This window comes from Gallinula chloropus (assembly GCF_964237585.1).
Source record: "Gallinula chloropus genome assembly, chromosome: 7".
In the NCBI taxonomy this organism is placed as follows: domain Eukaryota; kingdom Metazoa; phylum Chordata; class Aves; order Gruiformes; family Rallidae; genus Gallinula; species Gallinula chloropus.
This window is the reverse complement of record NC_140092.1, coordinates 23,949,311-23,965,869: the sequence shown is the minus strand read 5'-3', so window position 1 is coordinate 23,965,869 and position 16,559 is coordinate 23,949,311. Positions and strand designations below refer to the sequence as shown.

Here is a 16,559-nt window from a genome sequence, read left to right as displayed (position 1 = left end):
CCACAGACACCCGAGGAGGAGCTTCCACCGGAGACGGCTGACGCAGCGCGAGACTGTGGGGTGCTGGCACCACTCACTCCTCTGGGCGGGAATGCTGCCAAGCCCTTAACTAATCCTTCACCCTCTCCCTTACTCTTTTTAGTGGAGAAGTGTAGCTATGTAACCTAATGAAATCACCACAGTGAAATCAGGCTTTAGCGTGCGGCAAAGATCCTCTCGCTGGGCATCTTCCCGAGGACCAAAATGTGCCCCGTGAGCTCCCGGGGCAGCAAATCCCGCAGGGTGCCAGCGACACGGCTGCACTCGCTGCTGGATGGGTGCACCTCGCTGGGGATGAAACTTGTTGGGGGTGCCTGTGTGTGCCTTGTGGGAGCATCCAAGGATATAACTCAAAGGGGTGAGGGTGCAAGGGTGCCTCCTGGCAGGGGGATGCGCAGGTGCACCTTGCAGCAGGGGACAGAGGGGAAACTTCGGGGTTTTTTTTTTTTGGGGGGGGGGGGGGAAGGTATGAGTGAACCTACAGCTGAAGCTTGCAGGGGGGTGCAGCTTTTGGGAGAATGCACAGGTGAAACTTGCAGGGGAGGCACAGCAGCACCCCGCTGTGTACGGGTGTCACCTGGCAGCAGGACGCACCTCTCAGGAGGGGTAGGCCAGCGACGAGAAGGGGGATGGGGAGTGGGGCAGGGCACCTCGGCTCCCTGCCCAGCATCCCCTCGCCTCCGCCCCGTCCCTGCACCGGCCGTGCACGGCGCATGCCTCGGGCAGATGCCGGCCGGTTTCATCCGGGAGAGGCCAAAGCTTTTCGGGTCCTGCGGAGACGCCCGTTCTCCCTCCCTGCGCATCCCTCTCCCCCCGCCTTCTTCCCTCCCCTTTCCGCCCCGCGGAGGGGAGCGGAGGCGGCGGGACCGGCCGCACAGCGGCGTGGGCACGGCAGGAAAAGTTACCGCCCGGGGCGGGGGCTGGGGGGGGGTAGGAATGTGATATCCAGGGTGGGGGATTTATCTGGGGCTCGGGAGGCGCTGGGGGCAGCGCGTCTGCACCCCCTAACCCCCCGCCTCCCGCAGAATGTTCCCGCGCAGCCTGGCCGGCGGGGGGAGGGGCTCCTCCGCGCCACGCGGAGCGCCGCGCAGGGGCTGCGCAGGGACGCGCCGCCGCGGTGAATGACTCACCACGGAGCAGCCCACGCTGCAGCCCGCCGGGACGCGGTGCGGTACGAGAGACGCCGGGGCCCCCCCTTCCCCGCCCCCCTCCGCAGCTCCGCGCCCCGAAGGGTCCCGCAGCGCTCCGCGCAGCGCCGCGCACCCCCAGCGACTGTTCCAGAAAGCTGCCGGGAGTGCGGGGCTTTCGCTGTACGCACACAAACAAATAAATACATAAATCGATAACACACACATCCCCCCTACACACACCGGTGGATGCGGGCAGAGATGTGCGAGCCCCCAAAGGCAGCCGGGGCGCCACCGCCCCCCGCGCAGGGACGCGCCGTAGTAATTTGCAAGGGGCGGTGCAGGGATGGGGAGGTGGTGGTGGGGGGAGATGAGATGCGTCCCGCCCCGCCCGATCACATGGCGACCCCGCGCAACCAATGCGGGGGGCGCTAGGACCCCGGGGACCCGCGCCCCCCCCCGCCCTATAAATGCCTCTCCAAAATGCAGCGGAGCTCCTTTCTCCCGTCCGGCCCGGCCGCGCTGCTCCGCGCTCCGCGCAGCCGCTGCCTGGCGGGTCTCCGTCCCTGCTCCGCGCCCCGCTCCTTCCCCCTCCCCTTTTCCTTTTTTTTTTTTTATATATTTTTTTTTTGGATCTCCCCCCCCACCCCCTCCCCCCCATTTCTCTCCGCCGCCCCCTCCCCGCGGCCGGTTTGCATGCATTGTCTGTCTCCCAAGATGGTTTGTGAGACCAAGATTGTGGCGGAAGATCATGAATCAATCCCGGGATCAAAAAAAGACACGATCATTGTTTCCTCCTCCCAGATGTGGCCCTCTCTGGCGGGCTCCCCTTCCTCCCCCCCGCCTCCCCTCAGCTCCCCAAAAGAGGACCCCCGGCGCGACAATGTCTATATCCGCGAATTCCACCCCTCGGAGCAGGAGGTGGTGCGCCGTATATTTTACGAGGGTATCATGGAGCGGATCCCCAACACGGCGTTCAGGGGGCTGAAGCAGCAGCCCCTTACTCAGCTGCTCTACGGGCTGCTGGCGGGTGAGTATCTGCTCCCTTTTGGGGGAGGGGGTCGTGGGGTTTTGTTCCCCACCCACCCCCTCCGTGGGTCCTCACAAAATGGTCGGAGAGGCGGGAGGAGCCGGGGACCCGCCGGGCCGGGCGCTGCGGCTGGGGAACGCCGCAGCATCGCGCTGTGCGGGGCGGCCGCGGAGCCGCAGCGCTGCGGCGCGGACAGGCGGGCTGTGGGGGAAGCGGGGAAAGCGGTGTGTGTGCGGCGACGGCGGGGGGTGGAGGGGAGCCGTGCACCGCGGGGGGATGCGCGACCCTGCGCGGGTTTTAAGGGGAGGGGGGAAGGGTCGCCGCGTAAGTTGCGCGGGAGTGAGGGTACAGTCATCCTTCTAGTTGTTCCGAGGGGAAGGGGGGAGGGGGGGGCGGCTGTGCGGGGAAGGGGAGCGGTGCGCCCCTTGCACCGCGCACTGCACCGCCCCCGCGCAGCCCGGCGCGAAGCGGGGCGGGGGAGCCGCCGCGTGCCGGCGTTGCCTGGAGACAGCCAGGGCCGCCAGCGGAGCCCCCCCCGGGATGGGGAGGGGGTAACCCCTGCAGCGGGGCCGTGCCGGCGGGGGCGGGGCGGAAGGGGGGCTCACCCCCCAGAGATACATGCCCAAAATAGTGCCCGCAAGGTGCCCCGCGCCCCCTCCCCCCGGTGCAAATAACCGCGCGGAAGCGGGGTCACAGCATTAGCGATGTGTGCCCTCTGCCCTGGGCCAGCCTTGCGCTGGGCTCTCCTGCCCTTGGTGGTTGCAGGCAGGTTGCACCCTCATTACCCAGCCGTGGGGAGGACGGGGCCCTGTGCTGAAGGAGGCAGTTGGGGTGTCTCAGCCGGTGGCTCTGGGAGGCAGGGGCCATGCCGGGAGGAGCCGCCGTCTCGGGGGCATCCGCAGAAGCCCCCCAGGTCTTCGGCATCATCCCGGCATCGAGGCGGGCAGGGTGTCTTCCCGCGATGGAGCTAGCAGTGCCGCAGTGACAAACGCAGGGCTGCGGAGCGGCGTGCCTGCAGCGGGCCTTTTCCACCCCGGCCATCTTTCTGCCTTGCCGGGGAAAGCACAGCAGGGCCTGGGGTGTACCTGGCCCCCGGCGTCCCCACCAGTCTCTCTCCAGGTGGTTGGTGTGACCTGTTGTGGCATGGCAGCATCCCCCAGGCTGGCTCGGGCCAGGCACCCCATAAACTTCTCTGGAGTTACCTCAGCTTAACATGATACTTAAAATGCTAATCCCGAGAGCCTGAATTGTCTGTGTACTGCAGATGTGCATTTTTGCCTGTGCTTGGGTTGGTTTGCTGTTTTGTTTGTTTTGGTTTTGTTTTTTAATAATGAGTTTGTATTCCGAAATCAACACTAAATTCTCTTTTCTGACAGGTATCGTTTATTTCTCTTCCTTATCTCCATAGTAATATGCTTTGTTGTGACCAAGTCCTTCCTGCTGACCTGCTGTTTGCCCATCTTTCTGATGGGTATGAGGTACTACTTCAGTAGAAAAGTTATCCTCCACTATCTCGATTGTGCGCTGCATACGGACATGTCCGATATTGAGCAATATTACATGAAACCACCAGGTGAGTATGAATTCCCAGGAGGGAGCCTTCCCCCAGCCCTGCTCCGGGAACATGGCTGCTCCCTGCTGCTGGCGCCTTTTCCTCCTGTCAGCAGCACTGAGCAAGCTCAAAAGTCACCAGAATGCAGCTTTTTAGCCAGAGTGGGCATGAAGCCACCTCTGGTTTTTGTTTTGGTTGAGGTTTTGGTTGGGTTTTCACCCCTCAAGATGTCTAGTTGTCCAAGGCAGTCTCTGTCCACCCCCAGGTCTTGCAGCTGGTCCGGGATGTGGGTTTTTGGGGGCAGTGAGAGAGGATAATGCAGGTTATTTACTGCTGGCTAGGTCCGCCCCACCCTGTGTTTCTTGAGCTTGGTATTTCTTTGCCCCTTGCTCTTGGTGCTAACTCTGAGAGCAGGAGGAAGGGGGAGATGAAAGGCCTTTATGCCCAAATGCATAGAGGAACTAGGTTTAGTTATCATGCCCATTTTCCTATATTATTTGAGAAGAGCTTTCCATAATGCAAGTGTTTTGGAAGAGGCACAGATCAGGTATGTAAAGGGATGCTGCCTCAGTTTGACATATGTTCAGCCCATTCGTTACATAGGTGCATATAATTAAAAATATAGTATCTAATGATAAGATTTGTTTCTTAAACTGTAAAATGTCTCTTATGTGATTATATATAAAAAATAATAGTCCGTTTAGACCTTGTCAAGTGATGTTTCCCTTATTGTAGGCATACATCCATGTAAAGACCCAGAGTGAGGGGATGTCTGGGCAGTCACTGGGGTTTGAGGTTTGCTTTTGGTGGTCGCACAGTAGTGGTGCGCTGAGTGAGCAAGGCAATGCCAGTATCCCACCTTAATTCCATCTTCTTGCAGTACTTACCCCGTTGCTTTTCCGTGCGACCGTGTTTTTGCTGTATCATTGCTGGTCCCCAGGTGTGACCTGGGTGCTTTGAGAGGACTCCTAGGACATACTATAGCCACAAACTCTCCTTCACTTCTAATGTGCACTATTATGTGATGCTCCTCTAATAAAAATCCCCAGGTACCTTGGATGTGCTTGCTTTAGATTTCGTCTCCCGTGACGGTGCGTAGCTGGTACAGGTCTGGTCCTGTCCCGTCCAGCATGTGGGCTGCCTTATGTTTACAGAGCTTGTTTTTGTAAAAATCAAGCGCCGTGTGACTTGTGTGAAAAAAGCTCCATCTTCCCAAAATGTGGTGTTGCAAACCAGAAGGGCTCATAGCAGGGCACCTCCGAACCTCTGCGGCGAGGTTCAGCAGTGCCTTGTGCTGGAGAGAGCAGCAGGGTGAGAACATGTAGTGTGGAGTTAACAGGCGTCGGAGGTCCCATCACTCATTAACAGCTGGGACTTGCCTGGCCGCAGGTCGGGGCATGGATCAAAGTGCCTGTGTTTCGAACCCTCGCACGCATCCACAATAAAGGAAGAGGACTCAAATGCCCTCCATTTGTTTAGGGTCAGTAGCGTAGACGGTTCAGCTGTGTTGCCAACATGCCTTGGAAACGTCAGTGTTGCTTTTGTTTGGTACCTAAAAGGGCTGATTTCAATTTTAGAGCAAGTGTGTGGGCTTCAATTTTTGACAGAATTTAATCAAGTCTAATTCTGCCGTGCTGTAAAAAGCACATTTATAGGAACACTGGTGCTTGTGGAAGGATCTTGATGATAGTGGTATTAAGCAGGTTGGCTGGAGCTGTAACTTGGTAAAGACCAAAGAGGCTCTGGGGACCAGGGAGAAGGGTGTCCGTGGGTCAGGACTGGCACCACCAGTGATGTCTGTTCACTTACCCGGTGCTACTGGGTGTAGCTGTGTGCAAGGCATGAATCCAGTGTTCTGCTTCTGTTCCCCTGCCCTCCCCCAAATACAGTTGCTGGATTTCTTCCCTGTGAGGTAGCAGTATAAATACAGTCATCTTGGAAAAGCCTGGAGATGCGTGTGCTTCGGCTGCAGTCTGCAGAGCTGCCTTGTCTGCCTTAACGTATGGAGAACCACAGCGATGGGCCGTGTCGGCACTGCCCAGCCCACCCCGAGGATGGAGAAATGACAGTGCAACAACTTCCCACCCCACACTGGTCTTGTATTCTGCTAGCTTGCAAGTCATGGGGCAGGAGGAAATGGTTGCAGTGGGAATGAGAAGGGCTTGTTCTCCTGCCTAGTGCTCCAGCCCAGATGCTAGTGAAAGCTTTGGCAGTCAGGTGTTAGGGAAGAAACAGTCGCAGTGAGGTAATGGGGCATGGGAAGAGGGGCCCAGGGAGGCTGGAGGTGGTCAGAGCTCAGCTAGACAACCTAAAAAACCCAACACGTTGTAAGGGCAGGTTGGCCAGGCTTTAGCTGGGAGCATGACCAGGCAACTGCCCGCTCCTCCTTTGGAGACATCTTGTTTACCTGCTTGAATACTTTTTATTTTTCCCAATGTGTAAAATAGGGGAAGGGAGGATTTCTGCTTTGGGTTTGCACACTGGCGTTTCTTAGGGGGACGAACACAAAGGTAGAGCTGGGATGGGGTCTTCAGGTCTCAGATCATGACATGGGTCATGGCTTTGTTGAGGTTTTGCTCATGATATGTGTGGTACCTGGGCATGAAAACCAGTTTTTTGCGGTGGGCTCCTTGGGGTGCCCTGGGGTTGGGGTACAGAACATCTGCAGCAAATAGCCTCTGGTAGGGCAGGCGCCTGCAGCATGGGAACACTGCTACTGTGTCAGTCTCGGGAGCTCTGCCAAAGCATCTGCAAAAACTGTGGTCAGTTTTAAAACCCAGCCAGAAGGACCCAGTCTGCAGCGGGATGTTGTAAGCACCCAGCTTAATGATTAGCATTGAACAATGCCAGGAGATCCATCGAATTAGGGGTTTTCTTCTGCCGTCTTTCTGAACTGCTCGCCTCCAAGTTAGTTATTGTTTTACATTTCCTCTGCTGCTTTTTGTATGAACTGAAAAATAGGTGCTGACAGGGATTTTGCACAAGTAGCCTAGCCAAAATTTAAATCTCTTGTTTTCTCTTGCCCTCCTACACCTATGGCGAGGATCTGGCAGAGCATTTGGGCCAGCACTTTGAGCTCATGCGCAGCAAGGTGACTTGAAATTCCTGTTGATTTGAAAGGAATTATTTGTGTTGAGTCCTGTGTTGGGGTCTTAAGACAGAAAGAAGGTTGAATGGTTCCAGCACCTTCCTGAGCTCATTATAAACCTGTACTTTTCATTTTAAAATAGCACTTACTGAAATTTCCTTTTTTTTTCCTTTTTTTTTCTTTGTAGGCTGTGAAAAAAGGCACTGGGGTGGTGGAAAAGAAAGGAGTTGGATGGTGGGCTCAATTGTCAACCAGAGTAACTTGGGGTCTAGTAAACAGGGGGGAAAAAAAAAGAAAGAAAATAAAAAGAAGGAATTAATTTTAAATAAAGCCCTTCCTCTTGCATTTCTCTATGCAAATAGGAGCAGCACAGCTGGAGCTTCTTTTATGGTCTGATGATTTTGACGACTAATGAATTTTACAGTGTCTATTCAAGCTGCTGCCCCAGTCGGTTGTGCTCTGTATCTTTCGCGGTGGTTGGCGTGTTGGATCCTTGCGAGGTGGAGGTCTCTGCTGGGAGAGCTGGTGGGAGCCAGGACTCCTCATCTCCGATGCAAAGCCGCCGCTTCCCGAAGCAAGCGGAGCTGGGGCTTTGGCTGATGAGCTTGCGCGTCTTTCTGCGGTGGTTTGAAGTGTTACCTCCTGCTGCTGGCTGTGCTGGTCTGCGGAGGGGCATGCCTGTGTGTTGTGGTGGTGCAAAGGCCTTGTGGTGGGGGGGGCTGACTTCTGCCAGTGGCTTTGGGCACTGTTAGTGAGCTGGGTGGCCACCTCGCAGTGCCCAGTGCCCCGAGATGGACCGGCAGCATGGATAGGCAGTGTGGTGAGCTGCGGCTGCAGGACCTGGCGGAGCCTTGAGGGCATCTGCCTGGCATAATGCACCAGATGGAGTGACATGGTCAGTGCAGGGGGTGTCGGGTCACATTAAACATGCCACATCGAGAGCTGTGGGTTTTGGTGGTGGCTGCAGCTCTGGGTGCCCCATGCTGTGAGGGGATGTGCACCTCTGTTCTCCTGCCTGTGTTGTCCAGGGGTGAGCAGAGCCTCTCTGTCTCATTGTCTCCTGTCCTCTGGTATGTGAAGGGGCAGATGAAGAACCTACACTGATATCCCAACTTCCCATGGGGGACAGGGAAGGACTGCTCCCTAAGAAAGAGGGACCACAGGGGGGTGGCTCATTAGGGTTCAATTCCTGGCTCTCTTGGGGGACACATTCCTCAGTTGAGCCCAAAGGGGATGTCCTGCCCTTGGCAGAGGTTTTGGGATCATGTCCTTCTGCTAGGAGGACACCAGTTGTCTTGTGAGGAGGTGAGATCCTGTTTGCTGCTGGTTGCTTTTGAGGAGTGGCATGTTTGTCTGGGCAAGGAGCAAGTATTGTAGTTGCGCTCCTGGATCCTGCCTGTTTGAGGTGGGTTTGATGCCTCAGGGACAGAGCTGATACAGAGGAGTTGAACCCAGGGGTATGCAAGGAGGTGAGCAGCTGGATGTGAAATTGTGTGGTTCCTGCTAACGCTGGGGATGGGGGGATGGCCCACAGGTGGTGGGATGAGTGAGTACTGGGGTGCTGGCACCAGTGTGGGGGTCTGCAGGTAACAATACAGGGGCTGCCTTGGGAGGAAATCCTCATCTGCGGTTGCTCCCCATGGCCAAGCCCTTTGCAAGCCAGGCAGGGGTGGGCTCTCCCCACCACAGAGCCCCCCAGGCTGAGGGCTGAGGAGCCCAGTTCTTCCACATTCTGGGTAGTGCTCATTCTGTGGTAGATAAGCAGAGTGGGACTGCCTGCTGATAACATTGTTTGGAAAGAATAGAGCAGCTCTTGCTTAGTTACCTGAGCAGGGAGAGGGCTTAGGGCTGCCACTTCCCAGTGGAGGAATGTGTTTTTGGAGAGCCCTGCCCTGCTCCCAGTGCCCGAGAAGCAGCTGGAATCTAAAGCATCCCTATCCTCAGCATTTGCTGGCTCATGTGTCTTCCAAACCCCTGAGCTAGCTTGTTGTGTACCCGGATTTCCACACGTGCCTCTCTTCATGCACCACACAGGGCCTCAAGGAGTCAGCGTGGGGCTTGGAGCTGGAAAACCTGGGGGAGAGCTGTATCCTTATCTCCGCTGTGGTGTTTCCCAGCTCTGCTCCCCACTGCTGCTGGGAACTGAGGTCAGGTCTTGTCAGGCGGTGGAGGGTCTGTCCTGGGAGCATTTCACGTGCTGGCATCTGACTGTAATTCAGTGCGGGTGCTTCAAGAGATGGGATCCCCATATCAGAGAGATCCTACAGGATTAGAGTTAGAGAGCTTTAATATGTTTTACAGCAGGAAGTATTGCATCTGAAAGGATTTCCAAGGCTGGCCTCCTGTGAGGAGGGTGGCCAGGGATGCTGCTGCACAGTAATTCCACTGTTGCATTGGGGTTTCTACAGGGTAGTGGCACTGGAGCTGTCTGGTTTGATGCTTCTCATTTCCAGTGTAAAGTTTGTTGGGAAGAAATAGGAAAACAATTTCATGTTTCCAAGCGTTAGGGATGCGCTTTGTGTTTTTTCTCCCCCTCTACTCTGCCCTGGTGAGACTGCACCTGTATATTTTGTCCAGTTCTGGGCCCTTCAGCTCGAGAAGGACGGGGAACTCCTTGAAAGAGCCTGGCGCAGGGCCACCAAGATGGTTGAGTGGAACACCTTCCTTATGAGGACAGGCTGAGGGAGCTGGGCCTCTTTAGCTTGGATGAGACTGAGGGGGTGACCTTATTGACGTTTATAAATATGTAAAGGGTGAGAGTCAGGAGGATGGAACCAGGCTCTGCTCAGTGATGGCCAGCAACAGGACAAGGGGCAGTGGGTGCAAACTGGAGCACAGGAAGTTCCATGTGAATATAGGAGGAACTTTTTCACTGTGAGCGTGGCAGAGCCCTGGGACAGACTGCTCAGAGAGGTTGTGAAGTCTCCTTCTCTGGAGACATTCAAAACCTGCCTGGATGCATTCCTGCGTGGTTTAGTCTAGGTCATTCTGCTCTGGCAGCAGCGTTGGACTAGATGTTCTTTCGAGGCACCTTCCAACTCTTAATGTTCTGTGATTCAGCATTAGTAATGGACTGGAATATTTTTTTTATTTATTACCTGAATCATGCAAAATAATGTTAAGTTGCCTGTCCTGAAGCTCAGCCCTCCTGATATGGCTTGCACTCCATCATGCATGGTGGCCTCTTCTCACCGTGGAGAAGCCTTGGCCTTTGCATCTGCAGACAGCCCCATCCCACAGACACTTGGCATGGGCACAGTGTGCAAGGCATGGTGCTGCTGGGGCCAGCACCAGCGCTGCATCGGTGCTCCCAACCTCCACCCTTTGCTCCCAGAGCTGTGTCGTCCCCTTTCCCTGCTCCCAGCAGCAAGGGCGAGCTGAGAGCTGCTCTGCAGCCCCAGCCCAATCCTGCAGCCCTGCTGATAAGTGCTGAGTGTGTTTCAGGTAGCACTGTACACTAGACCCACACTGCACTGAGCCACGAGGGTCAGCTCTGCTGAAGTCACTGTGGGGGCCTGCAACATCTGTGTGCCCAGCAAAAATCTGTATTAGTCTGAGTTTTCTTCCACTTTTTGGAGGTTCAGATAGTGCAGAGTGGAGGAGTGGTGCTGTCAGCCACATGGGAAACCTGAAATTACCTGCTGAGCGGAGCAGCCTGTGGATTTAGGGCCATGCTGTGCACACAAATGGGATGAACATGTTCATGGACAAGTGACTGCAGCCTCTTCCCCTCCCCATTTCTTCATCCCTGCAGCAGGAAGATGAGCACAAACCCATTTCTTGATGTGAGTGTCCATAAGACAAAAATAGCTCTCACTTCACAGTCACAAGGTAAAGGACCCGTGTCCGATTTAGATGAAAATAGATTTTATAGTAAATTTTTCAGTTACATAACCTGATTTTTTGGGTTTTTTACCCCTCTGTGCATTCAAAAACTCTCTCTAAAGGTAGTTCCTAATTGATGTGACTGTCAGTTAATGCAGCAGGATTTAAGTTGTGGCCGTGACTGGGTGGATACGGTGCTTCTGAATGTAAACTCTGCCTGCAGCTATTTAAAAACCCCGGTATGTGCAAGTGCTGTTCATTAATCTTCAATATAAGGAGTAATAAGTTGTGTAAATTGAACATCAGTGGTTTTTTAGGCACAGTTAACTTCCTGAGACTGTCAAATACAAGCCCTGCTGGGACTTGTGAACATGGAGAGGGGCAGGAGCAGCAGGCATTCTGAGGTTTTACCTGGCTTTGAGTAACCTTTTTGAACATGTTCCTTGGTGTTGGATGTTTTCTGGCATGGCTGTACACAATTGCTCACAGCTGTCTTAGGGAATAAATCTAAAAAGGGCTGCAGAATTTTCTCCGCAAGTTTAAATGCCGATTATTTACTCTTATAAGGGGTTTTCAGTGGCTGTTCTTCTTTCTCTTGTATTCTTAGGAACAGGCAAGATTTAAAGCAATTACCCAAATGTCTGTTTCAGGTTAAGATTTTCATAATAGCCTAAGTAAACTTAGTTCTTCATGTCAGGTATCAAACGGGTGGTGAGCTTTAAAAGCACAAAGCTTTGAGTGCTCTTGATGCTGAATTTTGGATGCAGGCATGTGAACTGAAAAAAAATCTTATTCCCAGGCACATCATTTTATTGTATTTGGTATTATATTTAGCCTCTTAGGATTGTTCAAGGAGTGTCTGTGGTCACTTTGGTTCTTTCCCAGTGTACACGAGCAGGGGCTCTGGTATTTTAGGAGTTACCCATCAGCATTGGTCTCTACCTCATCTCCTCAAAATATGTAGAGAAATCAGTTTGTAACATAAGAGCTGAAACACATGACCTGATTGATTTTCAAGAAAATAGTCTATTCAAAGTATCTCTGTTACAAATAGTCGCGGGTTCTATGCTGCTCCCTTCCAGGCTGATGCAGCAAGAGAGACTTCGCAGGGTGTGTTGCTGGTATCTGGTTCTGCGAGGAGCCGAGGGATGTACCGGCCTTTGTTGTTGCTTTCTGCATCAGTGAAACAGGGAGCTTCAAAGCCTCTTTTTAGATTATTTCTTTTTCCCTTTTATTTTCATTCTTTCCCCGTCGAAAGCTGAGGAATGGGCTATTTTCTTCCTGACAGGTAGCTGATGAAAGGAGCCTGAAAGGGAATCCAAAGATAGCGACGTGTCTTACCTGCTTTCTACTCGCAAATCTGTGAGGGTGAGGGAGCCCTGGGACAGGCTGCCCAGGGGGTGTGGAGTCTCCATCTCTAGAAGAATTCAAGACCCATCTGGACGCCAACCTGTGCAATAGGACTTAGGGAGCTGCTTTGGCAGGGGGGTTGGACCCGATGATCTCTTGAGGTCCCTTCCAACCCCTAAGATTCTATGATTCTATGATATATATATATATTTTTTTTTAATTTTTTTTCTGCTAATGGCCAAGTGGGATCACCAGGAAGCCTCATGCCTTATATTAGAGTGCACCAAAAATTAGTTCACGGTGGTCTGGTCAGAGCCAGGTACAAGCCATGGTATCTGTTACAGATGGCTTTGAGCCAGTCTTTTAAGTCATCTATTGACCCGTTGGACCCTGGCAATCAATTAACTGTTTATGAAAGCATATACGGTATCATTTATTGTCTTCTGTAACTGTTTGCTGGGTGTTTCTTTCAAGTGTTGGAAATGTCATCCTAAAATTCAGACTGGGGGCTCCGAACTGGGGGTTCTGCTTTGAAATGGCCTTCTGTGAGGGAAGGGAGGCTTTTCAAAAGAGGTGACAGGAAATGTGGATTACAGGTGTAAAGTTGGATTTGCAACAGTATAAATGCTAATAGAAAAATGCAACCCATTAGTCACACGTTAGCCTGTGCTACTTGAAGAGATAACTTGCAAGTAATATTTAGCACTTAAAATTCATCTGCTGATTCTAGGATTTATCTGAGTGGCAAACCTGAAAACCAGAGGTTTTATGAGAAAATGATTTTTCAGTTCAGGAACTGGAAAATAAAAAGGAAGGTAGTTTTGATCCAAATTAAGCTGATTTGCTATTCCCTTTCTGTTCTTTCACTATGAAAAACAACAACAAAATCTTGTTGGTTCTGTTACAGGCTTCCTTAAGAAGCAAAGGTCAGACCCAAGTATATATTTTTAAAAATGCTGATTCTGGTGGAGCTGTGGTATACTTAATGCCTGTTACGTCCTAGGCAGGTGTCTCTGTCCTTTGCATAGTGCTGTCAAATAAATCTTTGCTGAGCCACCGCCGGGATCACCTGGACCCTGTGCCCTGTTGAAACGAGATATTTGGGCATTTTATACTGGTGCAGTAGTAGAAGAGGTGGGATTGAGGGAGACCATCTCCAAAGTCCCAGCAGCCAGGACATCCACTGCAATCCCAGGGAAGACAGAGCTGCATGCAGGTGTCCCAGCCAGCAAAGAGCTGTGAGCAGGATCAGTGCCAGCCTGGTTTTCATCTGAGGTTTCTTTCCCAGCTGAAGATCTTTAGTGAATTCAGAACAAATGTGTAAATAGTTTCAAACTGACAAAACCTGCATTTTTAAGTAAGCTACTTGCCTAGATTTATCCTCGATCACCAGTAATTGCTATACAAGCTGCTCCTCCCACTCTCTCTTGCCAATGTGCTTGAGTCCTGGCTTGGAAACCGGCATCGGAGGTGCAAGTTTATTTGCTTTTTACAGTTATAGCTCTTGGTCTCTGTGTTAATGCTGCTGATTGAAATGGGGGGTGATGGGCCAGATGTCCAGCCATGAATGGCTCCTCAGTGCACCTTGCACACAGCACTCGTTTCAATGGTTATCAGTTAATAACATCTACTATCGGGAACCAACAGTGGCGGCTTGGGCTTTTCCCCCCCTTTTTTCCTTCCCCTGCCACAGCAGTTCAGTATCCCCCTTTTCCAGTCTTGTGTCAAACTGCAGTATTTGCTTTGTTTTTACCCTTTGAATTCTGCTTGGCTGTCTTGTCCATCCCCGTGTTGAATTCTCTGGTGGGTTAGTCTGGTCTGGTTCTTGCTTTATTCTTCACTCCTGGTGTTTCCCAAGAGTGATGGTCCCACAGTTGCCATCCCTCTTTGCAGCTCTCTGATCTTCCCCTTCTTCCCATTACGCTTTTAAATTGATATCCCTGTGCTTAATTTCATTCTATAGGTGCTTTCTTCTCTTTCTTAGTTTGTTGTTCAGATATCTTGCACAGTGAGAGCAAGAATTTATTTTTGTTGGTAGAATCTCAGAATAACAAAGATGAGAAAACAAATAGAAGTCAGCGGCACGAGGATATTGTGTCTGCTGAGCTGGAAACAGGGTGCGTCAGTGCACAAACCCACGTGTTGGTGATGGTGGGGGGAGAGCATTTTGCCTAAAGGCCCTGCCAACAACAGGATTTCTTACACCTCCTTTGGCACAGCTGACCAGCATCTCTCCCAGATGTACCCAGGCACAACATATTGATCTTTTCCGCTATGAAATTTTTCCTGTGAAGCCCGTTCTTCCCACTTTAATGGGATATATAGAATCATTCTTGCATTCAGAGTACAGGGAAAAAAAAAAATCAAAATTGCTGAGATTGGAGCTTTTTGTTCTTTTTTTGGAGGTGCCAAATCTGTTCATCATCCCTGGAACTAGATAACAGCATCAGAAACACTGTATAACACTTCTAGTGGGAATCCAGGGAAGACCTAAATCCGTAGCCTTTCAATTTCAAGTAATGTTAAACAGTAGAACTGCAAAGAGAAGCCTTTGAAAATAGCCTGGGTTGGAGCACCTGCCATTTGTGAGCACTAAGCAATTTTGTGTGATGCTTAGTTAGAGACAGAGCAGTAAAAGCACGACAGATACTCTGCTTAACAGCAGTGAGCATCTTGCTAAAGTCCTCGTTACTGGGATTACATCGTTAGTGATGGGATTTCTTAAAAAAGAGTGAAATCCAGCGGGGCTGGGGGGCAACGTTACTGTACGAAAGGAATGCTAATGAGAGTGTTTTAAAACATATCCAAGCTGCTTAAAATGAGTATTTGTAAAACACCTTTTCAAGCTTTTGCTGCCTGTAAAGTCAATTAGATTCACTGAATGGCTATGAAAATACATGGTTAGTGTAACTTCAGAACCTGCACATGTTCAGAGGGTAACATCAAGCTGCACCTCTTGGGCAGAGATTTTCATTTGGGAATAAGCCACCATCAGTTTTTATGGGGCTTTTTTTTTTGAGCCATCAGTAGTCTGAAAAGCATCAAAGCATCTGCAAGGATTCTTGAGAAGTGGGAGCGTTTTTCATGGATAACTCAAACAGCTAAAGAGGATTTCAGTGAAATTTTTAGAAAAACATCATTAAAAATAAAATCCCCCTTCACAGAGGCTGAACTCTGGGACAGTTTGGCATAAAGATTCAGAGGAGCATTTGCTTTTTAACTTCTATCTTGTGCTTCAATCCCTTGTCACTTGGGAGTTCAGCATGTACATAGGTACAGGCACACTTTTGACCTTCACAGGAAACTTGTGACATCATTGGGAAACGCAGTGATGGAGTAAGCCTGCCTCGAGTGTGCTACATGTGCCTGCAAGATGAATTTATGATGTCTTAGGGAAAACCAGTGTGTTGGAAGGAATTGTTGCAGCTGTGAACCTGCTCTGTGTTATCTGTTCTGCTGTGTCTTGACATCAGGTATGGGGGTTTAGTGTTGTTTAGTGTTGCCTGTGTGGTTGGGAAAGTCCACCCAATCCTCAAAATATGGCATTGCTACCCAGGTGTGTGTGGCTGTGTGCCTCCCCTGGCTGTGGTTGCTGTAGGTGCTGTTCACGTTGATAAATAATCCTTTTTCTGCTGGCACTCAGTAAACAAGTGTGCTGCTGGCTGATGGCACAGGGTGTAACACGCTGTGGGAGATGTGCCCTATTTCCTACTCACTCCCTTGATTTGTTTTGCAAATCTCTTTCAAATCCCTGGCTCTTGTGACTAGAATTGAGGCTGGGGCTTCAAAGAACCCCACTCATGTGGGTGTAGGATGCAAGGTGTTGATTGATGGTCATCACAGGAGATCTGGGAATAATTGGAGGATTAGGTTTGTGAAGGGGCTTTTTGGCCAGGCTGGTCTGGCATGGTAGTCTGAACATGTGGCAAAGAGTTTTGTTTTGGTTGGGTTTTTTTTAATAATTTCAGAGATGTAGATTTATACATGTAGTTTTTATTTTCTGGTAACGCATCATCTGCGACAGGTCCATTGTCTGTCCCCAGCCTGACAGATGTTCATGTATTTATGGATGTAGAATTTTCTTACTCTGCCACATTAAATAAATGTGCTGGTTTCAGCCTGGAGTAGTGGAGTTCACTAGAATTACACCCAACATGCAGTGATCTTGATGTACTGAAGACGATCATTGAAATACATTGTTTTTAGCAATGCTGAGGTGTGTTTCCACACCGTGGCAGTGCTCTGGCTTCACACCAGGCCTTGCTGCTGGCTTCCTGAGAGCTAAAAATGGAGGCGGCATGTGGTGCTGGAGGCTTACTGCTTGGGAGGCCTTGGTGGTGTCTGCAGTGTGGGGGGTGGAAGGAGCCAGAACTGAGGCTTTGTAGAGGAATTCTGCTTTTGTTCCTTAGGTGACAGAAGGAACTGAAGTCTTGACCCCGTGTCCATCCTTCTTGCTGTGCAGGGCCCCAGCAGTGGGTGGAGGGAAGTTGGCCTACATGGGTGGGATACGCCGGAGCAACCTTACACTTGGTCTTAGTTTGGCTGAGT

The 16,559-nt window shown here is 51.4% G+C and overlaps 1 protein-coding gene across 1 annotated transcript in view; it reads left to right on the top strand.

Moving 5' to 3' along the window:
- Window positions 1-1,862: 1,862 nt before the first annotated feature.
- The window catches only part of NAT8L (N-acetyltransferase 8 like), a gene marked incomplete at both ends in the record, with an annotated part of 28,469 nt that continues 13,772 nt past the window's right edge, over window positions 1,863-16,559 (top strand). The window contains 2 exons of the mRNA XM_084266861.1: window positions 1,863-2,196; window positions 3,605-3,769. Coding sequence (XP_084122987.1) covers window positions 1,863-2,196; window positions 3,605-3,769 — 499 coding nt within the window. The remainder of the gene's footprint in view (window positions 2,197-3,604; window positions 3,770-16,559) is intronic.